This window comes from Condylura cristata, unplaced genomic scaffold, assembly GCF_000260355.1.
Source record: "Condylura cristata isolate star-nosed mole 26May11 unplaced genomic scaffold, ConCri1.0 scaffold00018, whole genome shotgun sequence".
Classification (NCBI taxonomy): Eukaryota; Metazoa; Chordata; class Mammalia; order Eulipotyphla; family Talpidae; genus Condylura; species Condylura cristata.
In genome coordinates, this window is record NW_004567119.1 from 15,356,515 (window position 1) to 15,378,919 (window position 22,405).

Genomic DNA, 22,405 nt, shown 5'->3' on the forward strand with positions numbered 1-22,405 from the left:
GCACACTTAGGCTTTTTCCATAAAAATACAGTTTTAAAAATTAAAACCACAAAACATTACAATTGCTAACCCCTTATTGCTATGTGATACGTGAAGGATCAGTAAGTAATTAAAGCAAGTGTTTAGGAACAATAATGGTGAGACCTTACAAATGTGTGAGTTTTATTAGAAGGGATCGACCTAACCCTGGTCCCTTACTATAAGCTTTCATTTTCAATCCAAGGGTTGAAATCAAGGAATCTGATGCTGGCTGGGAGAAGTTAGCTATGACAAACCAAAGGTTCAGGGAGCTGGGAGTGCCACAACAAAATCTCATGGTCCCCAGGCTCGGTTTCGAATGCCTTCTCCCCACTTTACGTAATAGAGGAATCATCATCTGTTTCTTAGGTGTGGTGCTGTGGTTATGAAAACCCCTTGGAGTTTGCTCTAATTGTTTTGTGGTCTTTGTTCTGGCACCAGTTTAAGTTTCTGGCAGAGCCTTATTCACAATAAACACAGATAATTGAGCACTTACTATGTCCCCAGGCACTGGGTTAAACACATTTCCCAAAGTTATCTTTTATCTGCACTGACCAGCTATGATATTTCATTATGATTCTTGACTTACTGAGGAAGGAAGTGAGTTCCAGAGAGGTTAGTGTCCAAATTTCAGCTTACTGTGCTTCCATGACAAAGAATGTAGATTCCCAAACCCGGCTAATTGTATCTGAGTTCTTAGAACAGATCTAAGTTTGGTCTCCAACAATCAATTTTCAATATAAGTGAAATTGTCCCACATGAAAAAAAAAATGATAGTTAAGTAGAAACTTCACAGAATGCTCCAACTTGTGAATACGAATGGAGTGATAGTAACATCCAACCCTCAATGTCCCTAGCTTATTACCTCTCCACCTTTGTACTCATAGAAAAATCAATCCCCAAATTTCTCTTCTCCCTTCACCAGCATGAATCTCTGGAGGCCCCCAAGTGCCCACACTACCTCTCTTCTACAGATTGGTGCCTTTCTGTTCTGTATTGGCTGTTGCACAAACACGTTTCCCTTATGCCAGTGGAGTGCCCTGGCCAAAGAGGAGGCCCACTCATCTCCGGATCCCCCAGCTCCTGGGGGCGGGGGTGAGAGGGTGGGGCTCCTGGCTCCATGCTGTTCTCTGCACAGCCCTTCCCACCAGATCCCTCAAGGCACAGGGAAGGGAGCTGAGCCCTTCCCTCTAGGAGGTGTTCTTTTGGGGAGCCCCAAAAGGCAGCAGACTCTTGTCTGATGCTGGGTGGAATCAGGGTAGGGTAATTTTGATCTGGAAACGCCTATTGGGAGACGTGCATGTCCTATTTGAACCCACTGGTGCAGGCGGGTTCATCTTTGTTCTTAGCGAATTCTTTCTCCTACCTGTAGAAAATTTCTTCCATTAATACTCTCCCTCCACCCAACTTCCTTTTTCCTGTCCCTCATCCAGTTCAGAGAAGCTTCAAGTTATTTTCCCTAGAAACTCCCAGTTCCCTTTCAAAACACTGGATGCAATTAGCTACCAGGAGGGAAGCAGAGAGGCAAAGCTTGCCCAGTGCCCCGCCACAGAACAGCTGTTCTTACTTCTCTGAGAAAATGTACTTTAATAATGCCATATAAATATTTAAACTACAGGGGGGAAGCAATAAAAAGCCATCTAGGATGGTATTCTCCCATTCTTCTAAAGTTCCTCCTTAGAATCAAAGTCTGAAGCGCAGGGTATCTTTAGCTAGCTTCTAAGACTAAACAAATTACAGCAATCCTCAAATCAGATCTCTGATATTGAAAAAGAAAATGTTATTTTTCATTATTTGCCAACCATCTTCCATGCCATAGAATGAACATTCAAATATCTGCAAACTGATCCTCAAAGGGAGTCTTATAATTAAAACATAAAGCTAGTGTTACCTTTTACCTGAAATAGATTATAACTGGGTATATAGTGCAGGTATTTGAATTAGTCTTATGAGACAGAAAATTCTACTTCTTTTAATTGTTTCATTTTTTTTAGTAGATCCAGGGGGATTTCAAAGGGGAAATAACATTTCTTCTGATATACTCTATTAGGAATTTTGAAATGCAGTGGGGTTTTTTTTTTTTTAAAGACTATTTATACATATAGAATTGGGGTACAGGCCAGAGGTGTAGGGGCGGTGAGAGGCTTCACCAGAGACAGAGTGGGAAGCAGAACAGGCTGACTGATGAAGTACACTGCTGAGGGGAGCAGGGGGTGGGTCAGGAGAGGTCTGCCGTGCCATGTGGTCACCTCCAGGACAGGCGGGGATTGAACTCATGCGGAAGTGGCTTTAGCTTCTTAGTGCAGTGCTTTAACCCGCTGCAACACCAGGGAGGGCCTAAAATGTAGTGTTTTTATTCAACTGTACCATGATATTTCAAAATGGTACTTTAAATGACGGGGAACAGTTTGAGTGAGAAAGATGACCACATACCGGACTGAAAATATGAATGGTCTGGGATCTTTTTGGTGGTAGAAACTGTGACCTTTGCCTGCTGCTCCCACACCCCAACACACACACACAGTCATATAACCTCGATGGGAGAAGATTAAGCAAAACCAAGTTTAAATGTCCTAGGTCCAGGAAAATTCACATTGTGGTGGGAGGTAGATCTGGGGGTTGGGCTGGAGGAATAAAGCAAGGTAGTTCAGAAGGGTTTGGCAGAAAAGGAGGCAGAGGGTGGGGGAAGGGTGTCTGAGGCAGTGGGCTAAGAAACCCAGAGATGTCTGATTTCAGGAAAGGCGAGTTGTCTTGAACTTTGCTGCAGTTCTAGTCAACAACCTAATGGTAGTGCATTTGGGGGGAGCTGAAGAAAGTGGGGCAGGTCTGCTATGGAACAAAACTGGCTAGAAGAGCACCCTCAGCGTCTGAAGGGGCCCACAGACAGGCATGAGGGAGAGTAGTTCCAGAGAGAAAGGTGCTAAAGGAAACGCAAAACTTTTGAAAGAAGAATTTCCACAATGTGAGGAAAGGGGTGGCTCAAGGCATTTTATTTGGGGACTGAAGGAACTGCTGAGCCCAGAAGACAGAAAAACTTGAGGTGTGGACATTTCACCCTAACATACAGCACTGAGTTGACTCAGATGGAAGGCCAAGAATAGCTAAAACCCTTAAAGAACATTTGTTTTACTACTTGAAAAGTTTAATGGGGAAATGGATTATTTAATCATTTGGTTTTTAATTTCAACTTGATAAGACATAGCAAGTGCTAGAGTATTTTTAAGTTGATGAAATCATAGATACATTATTTATTTTGGGTGACTCACAGTTTCTTAATAGAAGCTTTAAATTGTTCTTAGAGCAGCTAGCTCTAGACTTTTTTTCTAGGTTGAAAACTTAACTTTATTATTTTTAGGCCATTTGAGGTCACCAAGGAAAGCCCCGAGGGCATGGCCTGAAGCCTGTGAAACAGATAATTTTAAAAAGAAACAGAAGGTGGCTCTCCCTGGTGGTGCAGAGGGTTAAATCTCAGCACTATGAAGCTGCCCGGCAGCCATTGCAGCACAGGTTTAACCCCCAGCCAGGGAGCTGACCCACATGGCACACAGACCTCTCCTGCCTCGCCCGCCCACTGCTCCCCCCAGCAGTGGATTTCAATAAATCCCCCCTGTTCTGCTCCCCATTCTCTCTGGTGGATCCTCTCAGCCTCCCCTGACCCCACCCCCCACACCTCTGGCCTATACCCCCGTTCTTGGATGCATAAATAAAATAAATTAAAAAAAAAAAAGAAACGGAAGGAACACAGGTGTGGGAAATGAAAATGAGACAGCATGTGAAATAGGAAATGAGACAAAGATGGAAAACTGGAATGGACGTGAAGGTATATTACTTATCTATTACTATAAAATAAATTATCCCAAAACCTAGTGGCTTCAAACGAGAACTATTTGTTCTCTTTTGATTTCGGTGGATCAAGAATCTGCACTGCTTAGCTTGCTGCCTCTGGCCCACGCTGGCTCATGAGGGTGTGGCCCCGGAGTTAGCGGGAGCTGAGGTCTGCTCCAGGCAGGAAGACCTGATTCCAGGTCCCTTCACACCGCTGCTTGCTGACCACTTTGGTTCCTGGAAGGCCACTGGGCTGTGCTCGAGGCCCTGCATAGGGCAGCTCTCAGCCTGGCAGCCCGCTTCACCGTCAGGTGGAGCAAGTGACAGAGCCCCTGGGGCAAAAGTCACAGCCATTCTGTGATGTAATCTGGTAGTGACATCCCACTGCCTGTGCCACACTGTATTAGAAAAGAGTCTCTAAGTTTGCTCATCCTGAAGGGAAGGGCGTTGCAGGGCACCACCCCGGAGAGGCTGGGTAACAAGGCAGGCAATGGGAACACCGCAGTGGTGGCTCAGGTTAAGAGCAGGGATGTTGACTATTGGACTTTCTGTTGTCCGTGGAGTTACTTCAGCCACTCAACTATCATAACCCACGCTTTCACTATTCATCGAGTTCCGGGGGGCTGAACCATCACTAAGGAGGTGGGGTTCTGTGAGGTGGGTATAGAGGGGTAGGGTCAGTGGGTAGACCTGGAAGTTCCACTTGGATAACTGGTGTCTCATTCTTTAATTCCTGGATTCTCTAAGGTGTCAGGAACACCCCGCTTTTTTTTTTTTAATGAATAATATAATAGTTTATTTGTACATCATTTAGTGCATTTCCCCAGTTGTAATCCCCGTGGGCTTCCCATCACCAAATTACCCCTGTGCCATCACCATAGTCCAGTGCATTTCCCTCCCCCCACTGTTTTTGATCCCATTCCCCACTCCACCCCCATAAAATGTCTCTGGTCCATAGCTGTTCATTATTATTATTATTTTCTCACCTGGTCCGTTATATTCCTGCTATGGGAGAAACCATCTGATATTTTTCCTTTTCTTTCTGGCTTATCTCACTAAGCATGATCTCTCCAGCTCCATCCATGTTGCTGCAAAAGGACATGTGTTTATTTTTTTTGGATATTTTTATTCCCTTGTGTATATGTACCACATCTTTTTAATCCAGTCATCTACTTTTGGGCATTTGGGCTTGGAACACCCGCTTTTAAGGAGTATGATTCTATCCATCCTTTTAGAGCAATAGTATTCTGGAAACTAGCATGTTGTCTTTTTAAACAAACATCTATTTTTGTATGAGTTATTACTGGCAAATTACATAATCTACTCCTAAATAAATTTACTCTAAAATGTTACTTAATCCTAACAGGAAAGAAAACCTGAATATACATACATCCATTTATTTACATCTGAAACTATCAATGCATCTATTTAAGCAATATCTTTCTGCTTATTGGTGTATTTTTAAAATTCCCTCTGATTCTTCATATTTTGTCTGATTTAGTTAAGGCCAAAATGTACACTAGATTTTAAATCGGAAACATTCTTCTCATACCTTCCTTGTTCCCTTGCTTGATTGATTACATTTTTATCTGTTAAAGCTTATCATCCATTCCTAGAAAACAGTCTGTCAGCTGTCTATCCTGATCTCCTTATCTGTGGTGTCATGGAGTCACATGACAGCAGATTCTTGGTAATCTGAAAACTACTAAGATGCTTGCAGATAACTGAAAACCCCAGTGAGGGGAATTTCCTGCTCCCGCCAAACAGGCTCCGCAGAAGAAACTAGGTTGCAGGTCATTGTTTATAGTGAGGTTGCCCGAGACCACTGGGTTGTGGGCTACCAGGGTCCTGTGTTGTTCTGTATGATCTGAAATAAATTCAAATGAATAAAGAATTTGGGATTTCAAACCCGAGAACCATGACATGGTGACATGGTAACATGTTCAGATCAGCAGCTCTTAGAGGAGAGCATAAGAAGGAATATTAAGCCACCTCTAACTCCCAACTTTTAAAACGGATCAAAATTTTGGCTTACCAGTCTTCACTCTATTTTTTTTAAGTCTTATATCTATACATACAGAACTGGGGCCCAGGCCAGAGGTGCAGGGACGGTGAGAGGATTCACCAGAGACAGAGTGGGGAGCAGAGCCGGCAGATTGATGAAGTACACTGCTGAAGGGAGCAACGAGTGGGTCAGGAGAGGTCTGCCGTGCCATGTGGGTCACCTCCAGGATGGGGATCGAACTCATGCTGAAGTGGCTTTAGCTTCTTAGTGCTGTTGTGCTTTAACCCACTGCACCACCAGGGAGGGCTTTCACTCTATTTTTTTTAAGGTTTATTTATGGATACAAGAACTGGGGTACAGGTCAGAGTTGTGGCCTGTGAGAGGATTCACCAGAGCAGAGGGGAGCAGAACAGGAGATCATTTCACTTTATACTAACAAGATACCTTCGCAAATTTGAGTGGTCTGGGCAAATGCTCTTAACTATGTTACCTTACTTTTACCTCAAAGAAAAAAGCAAACATCAGAACAAATAATTTTGTTTTTTTAACACATAGAAGAACTAGTTTCTAGGCCAGAGTTGCAGGGCTGGGGCGAGGGGCAGTAAGAGTGTCCACCAGGGACAAGAGTGGGGAGCAAAACAGGTGGGTCAACTGAAATCCACTGCTGAGGGAGCAGCCGGAGAGACAGGAGAAGTTTGCTGCGCCAGGTGGGTCAGCTCCTTGGCTGGCATCAAACTGCTGCAGTGGCTGCAGACAGCGTCATAGTGCTGCACTTTAACACTTTGCGCCACCAGGGAGGCCCCATCTTCACTCTTAAAGTGACTTGTGTTTATAAAAGTACTGTTTTGCCTTTCTCTAGACCACCTCAAATAAGCATCAGATCTTACACCTCCTTAGAGGTGATCCTGGAGATCAGATCTGACCTGTTTGAGAGGGATGTCATTGAATGTTTTTTCTTGCTATATATTTTGTTTCACCACTGAGGAAGTTTTCCCAGACCAGTGACCACCTCCTAGTCAGGTCAGTCTCTTATCTTGGTGTAGGGAGAGCTGGAACGCCAGCAAGTGGAAGTGGGGTGACCTGTGTCATTAGGCGGTTCTCTGGGCACATGTTTTCCCACGTCAAGCACTGAACATGTTCAGTTCCCTGGAAAATGTTCTAAAGAAGTTTCACTGTATTAGGCTTTGTCTTCTCCTCTTTCACAAAGGCAGTCGCCCGCGGTTCAGAACAGCTTTCCTTCCCATAGGCATTTCTGTTGGCCCGGAGCCACCAGACTCCTCAGAGAGCAGCCAGGAGAGGAGCCTCCCATCCCCCACCCCCACATTCCACACCAGGAAGCATCTTGCCATAGGCATGCCCATCCCTTTGCTTAGGAAGGTGTTGTCAGAGAAATATGTTTGCAGCAACTAATAATTGATTTTTATAAACAGAAATAACCAAATGAGAGCATTCACAAAATTATTCAAAGAATATAAAGCACAAGTGTTTGCTTGAACTGTGACTTGAATTCCTTAAAACATTGATGTCGCATACTTAAGATGATGACAGTTATGTTTATTAGACTACAGAAAATGGCCAACCACTGATTTTCACAGAAAGCAAACAAAAGAATTTTCTGACTACTGTAAATTTACAAAAATGGGAGGGATTTCTAAGACAGCACTGCCGAGAATGATAAAGTGATGTCAATATGTCACATTTCAATGGATTGTACACTCAGCACAGACAAGCTTTTCTTTCTTTTTTTTTTTTTTAATAAATAAAACGACAGAGCTGACCCAGCTATTCTGGCCCATAAAAATCCAAGATAATTTTCTGAAAACACCACAATAAATTGCTTCAAAACTGTCAAAAAAAATGTAAGAAAAAAGCTTGAAATGCTTAGAAGAAGCTGGACTTCAGAGAGGCTGATTAAAAGGTGGAATATTAGCCAAGTGATTTTTAAATACTGTTTAAGACCAATTTAGGGTTTTCTTGAAGGTATTTATTTCTTAGAATATTCTGAATTTTTATGATTCCTTAGGAATATTGGTCACCTGTTCTTAATTTTTTATATTGGGTCAGGATCTACTTAAAAATGAGTTAAAACCACATGAATTTTTGTGTCTGTCTGGAAAAGAGGGTTTGCCTTTCACAGATGTTGTAGAGATCCCAAATACCCACTGCATTACATCACTGATAGTGTAGCTGTCACAAATAAGACAAAAAGTAAATTCAACATGGGAGAAATCTTGGTAGGAAAAGGGTACTGAGGTGAAGGTGACTTGACTCCTAGAACTAAAGTGTCTTAATAGATAGAAGACATTCTTTATATGCCAGGTTACTTAGACATTTCGTTACTAATTATTCCTTGCTAGATGATGCTGTTCAGTGTAAGCATATTACTCTGATCCTGGACTGCTCCTTTTAAGGGTTTTGGAGGTTACAGTGAACAGGCGACGGAAAGTAAGCATTAATCAAATCTCTTAATTTTTAAAAAATGTTTATTTATTTATGCATACAGAACTGGGGTACAGGCCAGAAGCGGTGAGAGTATTCATCAGAGGCAGAGTGGGGGGCAGATTGACTGCTGAGGGGAGCAGCAGGCGGGTCAGCAGAGGTCTGCTGCTCCATGTGGGTCACCAACCTGGCCGGGGATCAAGCTCGTGCTAAAGTGGCTTTAGCTTCTTTTAGTGCTGTGCTTCAACCCACTGCGCCACCAAGAAGGGCCCCAAATCTCTTAATTTTGACAATGTTTGGACTCCCGTCTTCTTTATCTGAGGTGCTGTCACTATTCTATTTTACTTTGTGACTGTGCCCACTGATAACCTGTCAGGCTGGAGAAGTTGGAAGACAGGTTTAACTACCCAACTTTGGTGTTGGCATGTCACATTGAAGGAAAAAAAAATGCAGTAGCATTTTTAATGAGGATATGTGAAATTCAGAGTATTATAATCGAAATAAGGGATGTGGGCAAAGGGGGTGAGTTAGGAGAGAGAACCAATTCCTGTAAGCGGTGATTGAAACCTCCAGCCTAGACTCAACCTTAAAACTAGGTAAATATAAACACTGTTTTATTGTTTAAAATCTTAAAGATACTTCCAAAAACATGCTATGCTTTGCATTTTCTTACAGAAACATACAAAGTGGCTGTATAGAAGAGTAACAGAGTTTTAGCAAAGCTGACTTGAATTATGTTCAGATGAATACAAAGTGATGTTTTCTGGGGGGGAGGAGGGCGGTGCCTAGGTCATAGTCTTTTATTTTGTTAATGCTTGAAACTATTTAAAATTTGATATTTTGGGGGTGCGGTGGGGGGGGAGCCACTCATGGTTCTTCCAAATCTGCTACCACTAGATTGTAAACTATTCAGAAAGGGTTACATCCACTTCTCTGCACCCCTCCCCTCTTTTCCCTCCCCCCCCACGCCAACTTTGTACACAATAGGAACTAAGAAATATTGTTGCCTGAATTTCCTAAATAGCACCAAGTCAACAGCACTTTCATTACCAAATGCAGAGCAGAGACCAATTGTACCATGGCTGTTTCCAAAATCCTTGCTTGCTACTTAATGAAAGCTGATTGCCCTGAGATACAACATCTATTCAGAATGATGGCGATAAAATTCTTTCTTCTATGCTGTCATTTTTATTCTATCATTTATTTGTTTCCATAATAGCAAAAACATTTGCCTTATACTCATTATTCAGGTTTTTTCCCCCAGCACAGGGAACTGTCTGCAGTGTCAGAAGAGATATGTTAAGCTCTCGTACCAGCCATGTGCTGATCCAGGCAACTGCTAGCTTGCTTATCGCAGTTTCTTGGTGGCCTATTACTCGCTATTTCATTACAATTTAATATTTACTAAGAGGCACGTCAGCTCCCAGCCTTCCATTTCCTCTCCTTCCCGTGCAGTGCATTTCCTCATCCTTTCTGCTCTGCTTCCCTGCACCCACACCCTCCAGCTACTGCGCTCCCTCCCTCCCGTTCTGGGTGCTAAAGTAAACAAAGGAGCATAACCAATTTTCCCTGCAACCCCCGATTTCCAGGAGTCCCAAGAAAAGAGGGAAACAGAAAGCAATGGGAGTCCAGGGGCAGGTACTGAGAGCAGGTGAGTGTCCCCCAGAAAGGAGCACCTTCCTTCTCGTGCTGGGGAGGGGCCAGGCACACAGGCTAATGGCAGGATCCCCCTCTCCTGGCCAGCGGGCCAGTTTGCACTGTGTTGATGTCCTTTTCGGATGTACCAACTCGACTTTTCATGCAACTATGAATGTCCAGCTTCTCTTGAAAACTTGCAAGACCTGGATCCAAGCTCCAGCAATAGAATTGGCTAGAGCTGAACAGAACCGCCCAGACCCGATTACTTAAGGACAGAAAAACAAAAGCAAAATTGCGCACAAAGATGAATCAGCCCAGATGCCACAGACAGTGGCAGCTTCCCAGTGGGGCAGGAGCAGCCGACTGAGAGTGGAGCAGAGTTTTCGGGTTAGGGCCCAGTCTCCCCACATCCTACCACCTCCATCATTTCTTCTGTAGAGGGGTGATGATGTTGCCCTGTGTCCTCAGAGTTTCCAAAAGGAGCTAACTTTTTCAAAGGTGATTTGAATGAAAGTCCTGAATACACACTAAGCTGTACGGCGGCCAGTTTTGTTCCTCCTTCAGACAGAAGGGCTATCTACTCTAGGCGCCCTCTTGTAAAATCAAATAGACGTGGATGAAGAGTGCATTGACTTACCAATGCTTCGTAACACCTGGCAGAGTACAAACATGGCCATAGGCCAGCTGGGGGCCCTGGACCCAGCACCTCACATTCGTGGGTTCACATCTTTCCCTTTGAGGTAAACTGCAGGCATCTAGCTTGGGCCCTGAATTTTCAGTGTGGCCTGTTTCCGAGCTACCCTCCACCCACCATCAGCTCCACCATTCCTGGGAGGTGTGGAGCGCACCCTTCCTGCCAGGGATAGATGCCAAGGTGGGCATGTACTAGGCTGGCGGGCATCCTTCTTTCCTCCCTTCCATTTTTTCTTTTTCTGAATTGGAAATGAATTCACACCGTATCATCGTCCCAGCTCAACTCTTCCTTCCCGTTCCTCCCATTCTTCCATCCCATTACATGGATGCAGGACATTCAGCCCTTACAATTTCCAGAGCCCAGAGACTTCATTTCCATGTTCCACAAGTCCTTCCAGCTGCCCTCTCCCCTCTCACTCCAGACAACACTCAACCTTCTTCTCGGTTGCCTCTTATGCTTACACCTCTGCTCGACCCACATCCCTCTCAAAACACAGACACTGGCCTCCCTCACCTTTCTTGACATCGTGCTAATAGGAAACTGTTGTGTTTAACATTCTTTCTGGAAGGATCAGCAGTTACAGAGGGAGATCACAAACACAATGGAAAACAACTGATGTTAGTATGCAGACTGAGAGGCACCGTGGGACCCAAGCCTGCACGCTCTAAATGAGTTCTGCTGTTTGCTGCATAAAGACAAAGCATATTCGTCGTGTGTATGACCTTTAATAGAAAAGAACTTTAATAGAATTGGTGTGCACAGAAAGAGCAGGGGGAGAAAGGATAATGGTTTCCTAATGAAACACCCCAGTTACCCATCCCCCTCATGGGTAAATGCACAGCCAAACAGGGTTGAGGCCCAAAAACTTGCCACAAATCCAAGACACCTTCTGGCAGAAAACCGTAGGAAGGAGCAGAAAGGGCCCAGCAAGTCTGGGATGAAAGGAGCAAAATCAGAGTGCAACTCAAGGAACAGGCTGAGATTATCAGCTGTTCCAGTCTCTCACCTACATTTCTCTACGTTTCTTGACTTCATGTGTCTCCTCCCATGTCCCCAAGTGCCTGGCGCAAGTCCAAAGCTGAGAAGCAACATGCCTCCCTCCGCGTGTCTCTGCTCTGCTCCAGAGGAGGTCTCCCCCACCTTCCAAGGCGTCTTCAGCTTCTTGCCACTCTGCTCTACCCTTCATTAGCGAGCAGGGAACATGGAGTCCCCCTCTGTATGAAGGCTACTCTCTGCCAACTCCTCTCTGTAACTCTGAAGCGGCCACCCCCTCCCAGCCCCTCCTGCTGGCCTCTGTCCCCCCTCGTCCCCTCCCTGCATTGTAGAGCCCTTGTGCCTCGTCATAGTGGCAGTGACGTCTTCCGTAGTCTCATCCTAGCTCCTCACTCACCACTCACCAGCCTTCACTCACCACTCACACATAAGATGTTCCCAACCCTAATAACCTCCACACGCGTGCTCTGCTCCCACTGGGTCAGCACTTTTAATCATTACAGAGGATATTGAACACCCCAAGCAGAAGCATCTCTATTTATTTTAGTCTCCTTGTCCACAGCTTCCAGAAGAAAATCTGCATGATTAAAAAAGCTTATCAGGGCCCTTACTGGTGGCGCAACGGTTTGAGTACTATGGGGCTGTCCACAGCCACTGCAGCATGGGTTCATTCCCTGGCCAGGGAGGTGACCCACATGGCGCGGCAGACCTCTCCTGACCCGCCCACTGCTCCCCTCAGCAGTGTACTTCCATACATCTGCCTGTTCTGCTCCCTGCTCTGTTTCTGGGGAGTCCTCTCACCCCCCCCCACCTCTGGCCTGAACCTCAGTTCTTGTATTTATAAATAATTAAATATTTAAAAAAAAAAATGAAAGCCCCTCCCCTGATAAAGTTTGAGTTTGCTTAAAGACACCTTTAAAACCACCACAAATATTGGAGTCTGGTATTTGAGCACCTGAGTGCCTTCCTTTTTTCCTGAAATTTCTTTAGACTTTTGGAATGAAGGAAACATATCAGGAGCTACCTGAAGAGCTCAGGGAGGAGAAAAGCAGATATTGACCTCCTGCTCTATGTGTATCGGTGGTGTTGCCAGCAGGATAAATGGCCGACCCCAGATGCTCCGCAGTGTTCCGATGGTGTATTTTTCTGTCTCTTTCCTTTTCTTCTTCCTTATGAGAATTTCCCAATGTCACAGGAAACGGAGCTATATGAGTAAAGCTCAGTATCCAGAAGTTTCACCATTCGTAATCTGTTGCCACAAGGAGTCAAATCAAAACAATCCCGAGGTGAAGTTTAGATGTTAAGCAAACGTATCAGTTATATCTGCTCAGTTTCTGAATTTCAGGGTAGATACCAGAGAAAAGAGCTCTTCCCCACCCTCTTGAGAACTGTGTGCTTTGCCAGCAAAGAATAGAGAAAGATTTTCTAGCTCCCAATGTAAATTTATGCCACTGACATTGAAGAATATGTTATTCACACCTGTGTCAGACAGGGGAGGCGCTGGCGTGTCTCTGTTTAGACCCCACCAGCTCACAGTAACTGATGCTCCAACACCTCCCCACTCCGTTCCTCATTTCCTTTTTCACTCCCAGAGGTATGTTGTATTTCATTTTAAAGTGCTTAGAGACTGCAGCAATATGCACCATATAAATAATAAATGGAATGCAATCGAATTGGAATCGTCTTGGACCCCTGACTTTGGCTTCCATCCCAAAACAGACCGATTTAGACATGCAAAAGCTGCTTCTATGACAGGCTAGCTTTTTCTGCTCCCTTTCATAAAGCCATCAGTTCATGTACTTCTTGGGATTTTTGTGTTTCTGTTTGGAGGTTAAGGGAAGTTCACAGCCTTCCATCTCTTTTGTGGAACACAGTGGATGTATTCGAGGTAGAATGTCACTGCATATGACATGTAAACAATAAAGGGAGAGCAAGAGAAAAGTGCAGGGAGATACGATAGAATTAAATTAATCCAACAATAAAGACTGCTTGCTCTGTGGAAGGCACTGAGCCAGGTTGACTCAGGAATATGAAGTGCAGTGAACATGGGCCCCATTTCCAAGGACATGTGGTGCCCCCACACCCCGCAAACGAGTAACTGCTAGAATGGGCTTGATAGCACAGGAAAGGTCCTTTTCAGTTGGGAAATTTAACCTGGAGAGCTTCCTACTCGTAGTAGTGAGATTTTGGAGATTATGGGGAATAAGCTTTTGATGGAGAAAATAGTGTCAGCAGTGGTAAGAGAAACGGGGAAGTCAAGGTTGGAATGGGGTTGGAAGTCAATGAGGCAGGTGGGGAAATCTGGGCTCAGCTTCACAGATTGAAAGGGTAAAAGGAATTCACACGGAGGGCTGTTGTTTATTTTGGGCTCTTTCAAGTGAATTTTTATCTAATCTTCTATGCAGTGTTATAAAAGAGATATTAGTATTCTCCCTGGTAGATAACCAAATTGGAAGGTTAATATTTGCACTTGATAGATAGCTGAACTTGCAGCCTCTGAATATGTCACCTGTGTTACTTCCATTGTATTGCTGGCCCTATGTTATCTCAGAGTCAGAATATAGGGCTTGGAATTTATCTAGGAACTATTGGAGACACTGAAGTTGTGTGTGTGTGTGTGTGTGTGTGTGTGTGTGCATGGCGCGCGTACATGTTGTAAAGGGAAAATATAAGCAGACCAGGTAAAAAGAATCTTTAACCTGTACTGACATTTATCGAAGCACCTTTAGAGCTTAACATTCAGATGAGGTACTGTGAGTCAAGGAGAGCAATCATTTTCACTTCCTGGCCACATTTTCATTATATCTGTTAAATGATAATATGACATAAGATTTTGGATCATCATTTAATAGACTAAAATTAACCTGAGTTTTATTTATAGTTGATGTATGCATCGGCTGAGTTGACCCCCCTTTTTATTTGCTTCCCAAAAGATTAATTACAGCAAACACACCTATTCCAAATTTAGTGCAAATTAGAATCTCTGAGACATTCACTGCTAGAGTTTTCATGCATGGTAGGAAAGACATTAGGAGAGTCATTTGGAAGAGTACTTTGAAATTACAGATCAAGTCCTGAAAAATGTTAACTTTTGGAAATTTAGATTAGCCATTTCTAACAATTAAGGGAAATGTAGCTTTTCAGCAGGAGCCTACATCTTCCTGTAAGTTGCCAAGATGACCTACACTCAAGGGGAGAGAAGAGGCCCCCAGCTCTCTAGGCCTTTCAGGGAACACGGGGATGGAGGTGCTCCTTTGGCCACAGGCCTACGAATCTATGAGAAAGGTGAGCTTGTAGACATCAAGGGAGTAGGCCCTGTTCAAAAAGGAATGCCTACCCGTTACCATGGTAATACTGGAGGCTCTGTTACCCAGCATGCAATGGGTGTTGTTGGAAACAAACAAGGAAAGGGCAAGATTCTTGCCAAGAGAATTCATGTTGGTAGAGCGCATACTAAGCTCTCTAAGAGCAGAGAGAGCCTGAAACGTGTGAAGGAAGATGATCAAAAGAGGGAGAGAAAGGTACTTGGGTTCCTCTGAAGCGCCCGCCTGTTCCACCCAGAGACACATATGCTGTGAGATCCCATGGAAAGGGGCGCAGCAGCTGGAACTCATCCCTGTGAACTCCTGGCCTAATAGGTGTGGAGGGGAGACCTCTGAATTATTAAGAAAAACAAGAAAAGAAGACAAAAGAAAAGAAAATGGTGCAATCAAACATACTTAACATTTACCTTATTGAAGTAACTTGCACTGCAGTCACATTGTTTTACCCCATGGCAATAGGAAAAAAACACTACTAATTTATTGAAATTAAAGGTAGCGCTTCAGAATTTGAAAATACCTGTGGTGTAACACTACCTTTAAAAAGCTAAAATTATGATTGTAGTTTTTGAAAGAGCAGTATATGTTCTAGTAACTAAAGGAGAACAATACAGAAAACGATCATTTGAGCCACGGGGGAGGGGTACGTGGGCTGTGCTGGAGGGCTGTGTGCCTTTGGGGCACTAAGACAGCTGAGAAGGTGTCACTCCCTACAGCAGAGTCATTCCGTGTTGTAATGTCACTTCCATTCACAAACTGAAAAAGAAAATGGCCATTTTTTCTTTAAAAGTCTTGTTTTGTTCTTTTGAACATTTTTCTAAAGACGTTTTTTATAAATGTCATGGTTGCAGACAGAAGTAAGCAGGGTGAAAGGGGAGAGAAAATTCATTACTAATAGCACACTCTGTACTTTTTATGGCAAGAACTGGCAAAGGAAATATAGTTTTGTTTGTTTTGTTTTGCCCTTGAACATTCAGTATTTGCACTGCTAAATCAGAAGTATTTGATATTGAATGAAGGGAAGAGAAACGACTTCATTTAAAAAAGGTGTATCTTGTCTTTTTTAATCAGTAAAACATTCGCTTTATGTATTTTTTCAATTGTGTATGTCTTCATCTATCTGCATGAGTTTAAGGACAACTATGTTGGAAGTCAGAGAAATGGGTAAGAACGCTATAGTCTCTTTTTAGGTGTATGATTCTATGACTATTATTCTGGAAGTTCACAGTTATTATAGGATAAAGAAAATAAATAGCTATAAAGGAAATAATGGAAGCTTGGTTAAGAGTGGCTTGCTTCTAGTTAAAAGCATAATTATAATATAAAGGACAATATACCTTTCTTATTTTAACTGGCACATTTATAAAAATGCAATAACGTAGAAATAACTGAAATAATAAATTGAATAGTACCTTACAAAGCTCTTTCCTACCCATTATCTTTACAATTTTATGTATAGCATAATACTGATCCACAATGACTAATAACACCTTTAATTTACCTTCCCACTTTAATTTTAGGATAATCGTTTTAACAAAAATACATTAGTTACAAAAGTCTAAGCGCACAAATGTCATTGTGACAGGCACTTTACAGAATAACATACCTTGAACATAGACCTAATCTGTGAGTGCTTATGTGTGAAACTGATTAGCATGAACGTAGCTATATATGCAGATAGAGACGTATATCAAAGGACAGCTCAGTAACATGAAGAACAAAGAGAAAGACGATGGTGTGAGTTGACAGGTGCTGCCAGTAGACTTGCATGAGTGTAGCAGTAACACTGGCTGACACTTCGCTGTGCGTTGTGTTCCCTCAGAGGCTGTGGACTGAATTCTGTTCTTTGTCACATAGCCCAGAGATCCAGTTTTTCTGAGGTTCCATATTCTAAAATACATACATGAATCTAGGAGTAATAAAATATAGGATCAGATTTTTTTGACATACTGTAGAAGCCAATTTTCAAATTCAGATGACTGTCTCCATGAAACCTGTATTAAGTTACAAACCAATATTATTTCAGTACTAAATAAATAAATAAATAAGTGATTTTATCTAAAAGCAGGTGAACTTTGTGAAAGCATACATAGGCTATTGGAAAGAAGGGGAGGATGTCTGAGCAGGGAGGGGACCATCACAGGCTTCACTGATGAGCCATAGTTCTCTGGCTTCCGAATGAGATAGGAGGCTGAGGTGGCATTGTCCCTCCTCAAGAGGTCTGCAGACCCTGAGTGTTTGGTGTTGGCTCTAGGAGCTGGCCCCAGGGATTCTTTGGAGTGAGAGGAAGCACAGGGTTAAGCATATCCTGTCACTTGAAGCCTGGTGCAGACTGAGCTGGGGCGCTGTGTCCCAATAGCTACAGGGGGCAGGGCAAGGTGACCCCAGGCCTGACTGGAGAGTGCAGGCAGAACACGGGGCATGGAGGGATTAGGGAAGCCAGTTAATTTCTAGTCAGACTCTAGTATATTCTGAAGTTGCCAGACCAGGACCAACACTTCTCCACCTTTCTTATACAGGTCAAATTAAAATTGGACTCAGGGGCCCTCCCTATTGGCACAACAGGTAAGGATGCAGCACTGCAAGCTAGCCGCAGCCACCTCAGTGCAGGTTCAATCCCCCACCCCAGCAGTGACCCATATGGCGCGGCAGACCTCTCCTGACCTGCCCGCTGCTCCCCTCAGAAGTGTATTTTGTAGATCAGCCTGTTCTGCTTCGCACTCTATCTCTGGTGAATCCTCTCACCACCCCTGCCCCTCTGGCCTGTTCTGTATGCATACCCAGTTCTGTATGCACAAATAAATAAATTTTTTTAATGGGATTCAGGAATTGGAACTCTAGCTAAGTGTCCAATTACCAGGATAGGACAAAGTGGGCCATCAACCCAGAGACAGTGGGGAGAACACCTTTTCCCAGTCAGTCCAGAAGGAAGAGATGCATACTAATCCCCAATGGGGATCTTTGTGCTTGCCCAAATCAGGAACAAAGGAAGAGCTGATACTAGTGAGGTGTTGTGGACCAGCTCGTATGACACCTGTCACCCATTGCCAATGGAGCCAGACCAGAGCCTGATGTTTACAACTGGGAAACAACATTATTCTCATAGATATTTGGTAGTAATGGCGCCTTGAACAAGGACTTGTGGGTAGAAATACTGCAGATCAGAGAGTGTAGCCCAAGAGTGTAGACCAGAGGGCCCTCCCTGGTAGCGCAGCGGGTTAAAGCACAGCACTAAGAAGCTTAAGCCACTTCCGCATGAGTTCGATTCCCGCCTGCCCTGGAGGAGATCCACATGGCGTGGCAGACCTCTTCTGACCCGCCCGCTCTTCCCCTCAGCAGTGTACTTCATCAATCTGCCTATTCTGCTCCCCACTCTGCCCCTGGTGAATCCTCTGGCCTGTACCCCAGTTCAGTATTTACAAAAAAAAAAAAAAATTAAAAAAAAAAAAAAAAGGGTAGACCAGAAAGATAAAGGCTTTTCTGGATAGTTATATCTGGAAGGGGCTGTTAATGTTTAATAATATGAAGGCCTTTGGCATGGCCAGAGGTGGGAACTGTGTGTGGGTCAGACGGGGATCAGTGCCTGTGTGACACAAACCCACTAGCCCAAACCTACCGGGCTGCCCTTAACCATGTTTAATCCTGTCCCCAGCTCCCTGTCAGAGCAGGATTTAGAATACACAGATATCCGAATATACTGACAATGCCTGGCAAGCCAGAAAACTACAGAAAAAACCCGGGACCTGAAGTTTGGGCTCCTCCTGGGAGATTCCACCCTCCAGAGTCCTTAGCAGCTGGTCCCAGGCCTGCGCTTTCTCCCTGGTGCCCTCATAATACTTAGGCCCTCTCCCCCAAGCCATAGATTTGCCTCACCCTGAGGCCAGGGACCTGCTGACCCTTGATAGTACCTTGGATGCTGTTTGTGGTGGCAGGGAGCAGTGTGGTGAGGGCCTGCATTCATCCTCAGAAACAAAACAACAGACTGATGGGAGGACTGAAGAGCAAAAGCAGCCGGTGCACTGTGGAAACTGAGGGCATCCCTCTGCATAGGTGGCAAATGTCTTTTCACTGATGGGGATAGCATGGCAGTGTTGGGGTGAGGAAGTCCACATCAGCAGCCAGAAAGTGGGGAGAGGGGAGAGACTGGTAGTGATCAGAGAGACCCAGCCTCAGTGGGGGAACCTGGTCCACATCACGGGAGCAACAGCCCCGCACCCACACAGGCAAGTGTGGAGCAAACTGGCTTGGTGGAACCCCATGGCTGAGAGGTGACAGGAGCCCCCAGGGACCCTGCTGAGGAGAGAGAGAAGCTGGAGTTTCTACTGGGAGAAGCTGAAAACCAGAGGCTATTTTTATGGTCTTTGAAATCATTATCCCTTGATTGTCTCCTGCCGGGTGACTGCAGCCTACGAAGTATGGGTTATGTGGGCTTGAAACTAATGTGCTTGGCAGTGGGCATGAAATGAAAGTAGTTTACATTTTTCCTTCCTAATAATGTTCACCACTATTTAAAACACCTGTGATACAGTACGATAGGGCATATTGACTTATATAAATGATAGAATTATCCTCCTTTCTTAGATTGATGCTCAGAAGAACAGACTGAAACCCAGGTTGGTGCCCAGTTCCCAAACCGAGGTCTTTCTTACTATCCTGCTACCTTTCTTTTCTTTTTCACAGTGAACGTTTGGCATCTCAACCCTTGATCACCTCACCTGACCTTTCTTTGTCTTGAAAACTGCTCATGATTCATTGTCTACGTGGGAATCCATTTATCTTTAGTTCATTCAAGCTGACTGCATTTTTAAATAGTGTTCACCAAAAAAAAAAAGTTGGTAAAGTATATGAAGGCATCATTATTTGGTTTAAGTTTATCTATTTATGACTCAACCCCCACAAAGATAATTGCAGAATAAAATGTGTTAGGGTGGTTTTGCAAGGCAGGTTTTCAATGCTTTTGTTTTAGAGATCAACAAAAGGAAGCTGCTGAGCAGAAGTAGGGAGGCTTACAAGTACTCAGAGCTGCACTGACTCAGTAGATTATTTAGCTTCATTGTGTTCTAAGAATAAACAAACTTGTCTTTAGGAGGGTGGTGTGTTCCTTGTTTTTTCCCAGTGAACTTTCGTCCTTAAGCTTTAGTTTGTTTTTAGTTAGGTACTCGAAGTGAAAATGTCACAAGACAGTCATAAGAGTGTTAACTTTGATATTTGTCATTTATGGCAATGTATTATTAATAAGGGTTTATGAATAAATAATGAATAGCAAGATGAACAATGAATATTTTGAGTCAACCAAATTGGTTTAAGCAGTGGTTGGAGAAGAGTGATTGATGTTTAGTAAGTCATGGGTTGCATTTTTCAAATTTTACCAAAGCAAATTGGATCATACAGAACCAGATAAGTATATTAGGATATGTTTTAATATTTCAAATCAGTTGTTTCTAAAATTGTTCTCAAAAAGAAACTTGCAGGAAAACAAAAAGCAATCTCTTAGTAGTTTCACTGCCATTTCTCTGCCAGTTCTCACTTAATGTTTAAAGGGAATTCCTCCATTGCATCTTCTGTCTTAATTTGGAAAATGACAAGTCTAGTAAGCTAGAAAAGAATTGCTAAATAAAATTACATTTCTGATTTCAGTGTTCTTCCTGGAATTCTTCATTGTTTCTTGTTTGAAAGGAATACAGATGAATAATATTTTCCCTCTTATTCAAAAACGGTAACGGACAGAATTATTTAAAAAAGCATTGACTTTCCATATTAATATTTTTTCCCTCTAACATGTATGTTTGCAGATCCCTCCCCCCAAATTTTGTTGTTTCAGTCATATGAAAATATCAGAGCCCCAAATTTATGAAAATTACATTCAATTTCAAAAGTTCTTATGTAATTGTTAAGTAATTATGTGTCTATAAAGAGAGACATAGATATTTGAAATATATATAATATTAAAGCCCTTTTGATTACAGTACCTTAGTCTAGTTCTATTGACACTGCTTTCTATAACCTGTGAAGTTGTAAAGCTTTTTCTAATTAAGTTCCACATATAGAAGGGATACAAATATACACTAAGGGTATACAAAGGAAGCATTAATTCTCAAATTGCATCTGTGTGACACCACATTGGACTTTCTATTCGTTGCATGCCTTTGCATTAACAATTGCAATCAAAATTTCATATTCTTGGACAATGCTCTTGGCCGGGAGATCTTTAAAGTATTTCATACTCTATTTCATCACATAACCTTAAGACTCCCCCATGCTGATGTAACTGTACCCCATTAGTACATAGCACTGAGCAATTTACACTTCTATTCTGGAAGGTCCCTTGCTAGCTCATCTCTAAGGAGGTTCCTTTTAGAACTCTGAGAAGTCCGTTCAGGCTCCTGTAACAACATAATGTGGATTTCCTGCTTATAGACAATTTATTTCTTATTATTCTGGAGGCTGGGAAGTCCAAGATCCAGAGCCTGGAAGATTCAGTGTCTCTTAGAAGTTAACTATCAGGTTCAAAGACAGCCCTCTTCAATGTGTCATCTCGGAGTGGAAGGGCAAGAGATCATCCGTTCTGGGTTCTCTTTTATGGGCACTAGTCTTATTGGTGGGGACTTCCTCCCAGAGGAGCCAATGGCATCAGCTTTGCTGATTTGGATTCAACATATGACTGGGAGACACAAACACTGTCTGTAGCCAACCGGTAGCTAATCATGAGTATCTGATAATGATTAGAGATCCTGCAGTAGCACCTATTTTGGAGACGGAGAAATAGGGTAAAGAAGAATCTACTCTCCACTTTCTTAGTCAATGTTCTAGATATTGCTAGACAAAGTTCATCATGACAAATTTTCTACCATGAGGAAAAATGCTTTACATCAGCATTTCATAGTAAATAAAATTGAAATTTTTTAATTGAAATTTTTAAATTCACATATTCAAATTTGTAAGTTTTTCTTTATAAAATACAAGCTTCATGATGATTGAGGTCATTTGTATTTTAGAGATGGAAAGTATTCAAGTGCTTTCCCTTTTGGGGGATCACTGGAAGTGAAATGATACCATGTTAATTATGTGTTTAGAAATCACTTAATATATAAAACCAAAGGGGATTTGTACTTCTATAGTCATTATAATTGAATGTATTCTAATTGAACACAAATCTAAGAATTTAAGAAATAAAACTGTTGGCTAATTAAAACAATAGAAGGTATAGGAAACTCATCTGGGAAATTGATTTGTGTTGCCTTGTGTGAATTCCATCAGACAGTGAAAACATACCAGAAAAGATTGAAAACACTGGACAAAATTATCTAAAGAATTTATTAGAGAAATGAATCATTGCTTTCTTATTTTTTAAAAGATTTATTTATTTATGCATACAGAACTTGGGTACAGGCCAGAGGAACAGGGGTGGTGAGAGGATTCACCAGAGACAGAGTGGGGAGCAGGACAGGCAGACTGATGAAGTACACTGCTGAG

At 42.9% G+C, this 22,405-nt stretch overlaps 1 protein-coding gene across 1 annotated transcript in view; it reads left to right on the forward strand.

The window, feature by feature from the left end:
- The first annotated feature begins 14,788 nt into the window (after nucleotides 1-14,788).
- LOC101619691 (60S ribosomal protein L21-like) overlaps nucleotides 14,789-22,405 on the forward strand; it is a 27,897-nt gene continuing 20,280 nt past the window's right edge. The window contains 3 exon segments of the mRNA XM_012726763.1: nucleotides 14,789-15,122; nucleotides 15,125-15,206; nucleotides 18,162-18,189. Of these exon segments, the coding sequence (XP_012582217.1) occupies nucleotides 14,789-15,122; nucleotides 15,125-15,206; nucleotides 18,162-18,189 (444 nt within the window).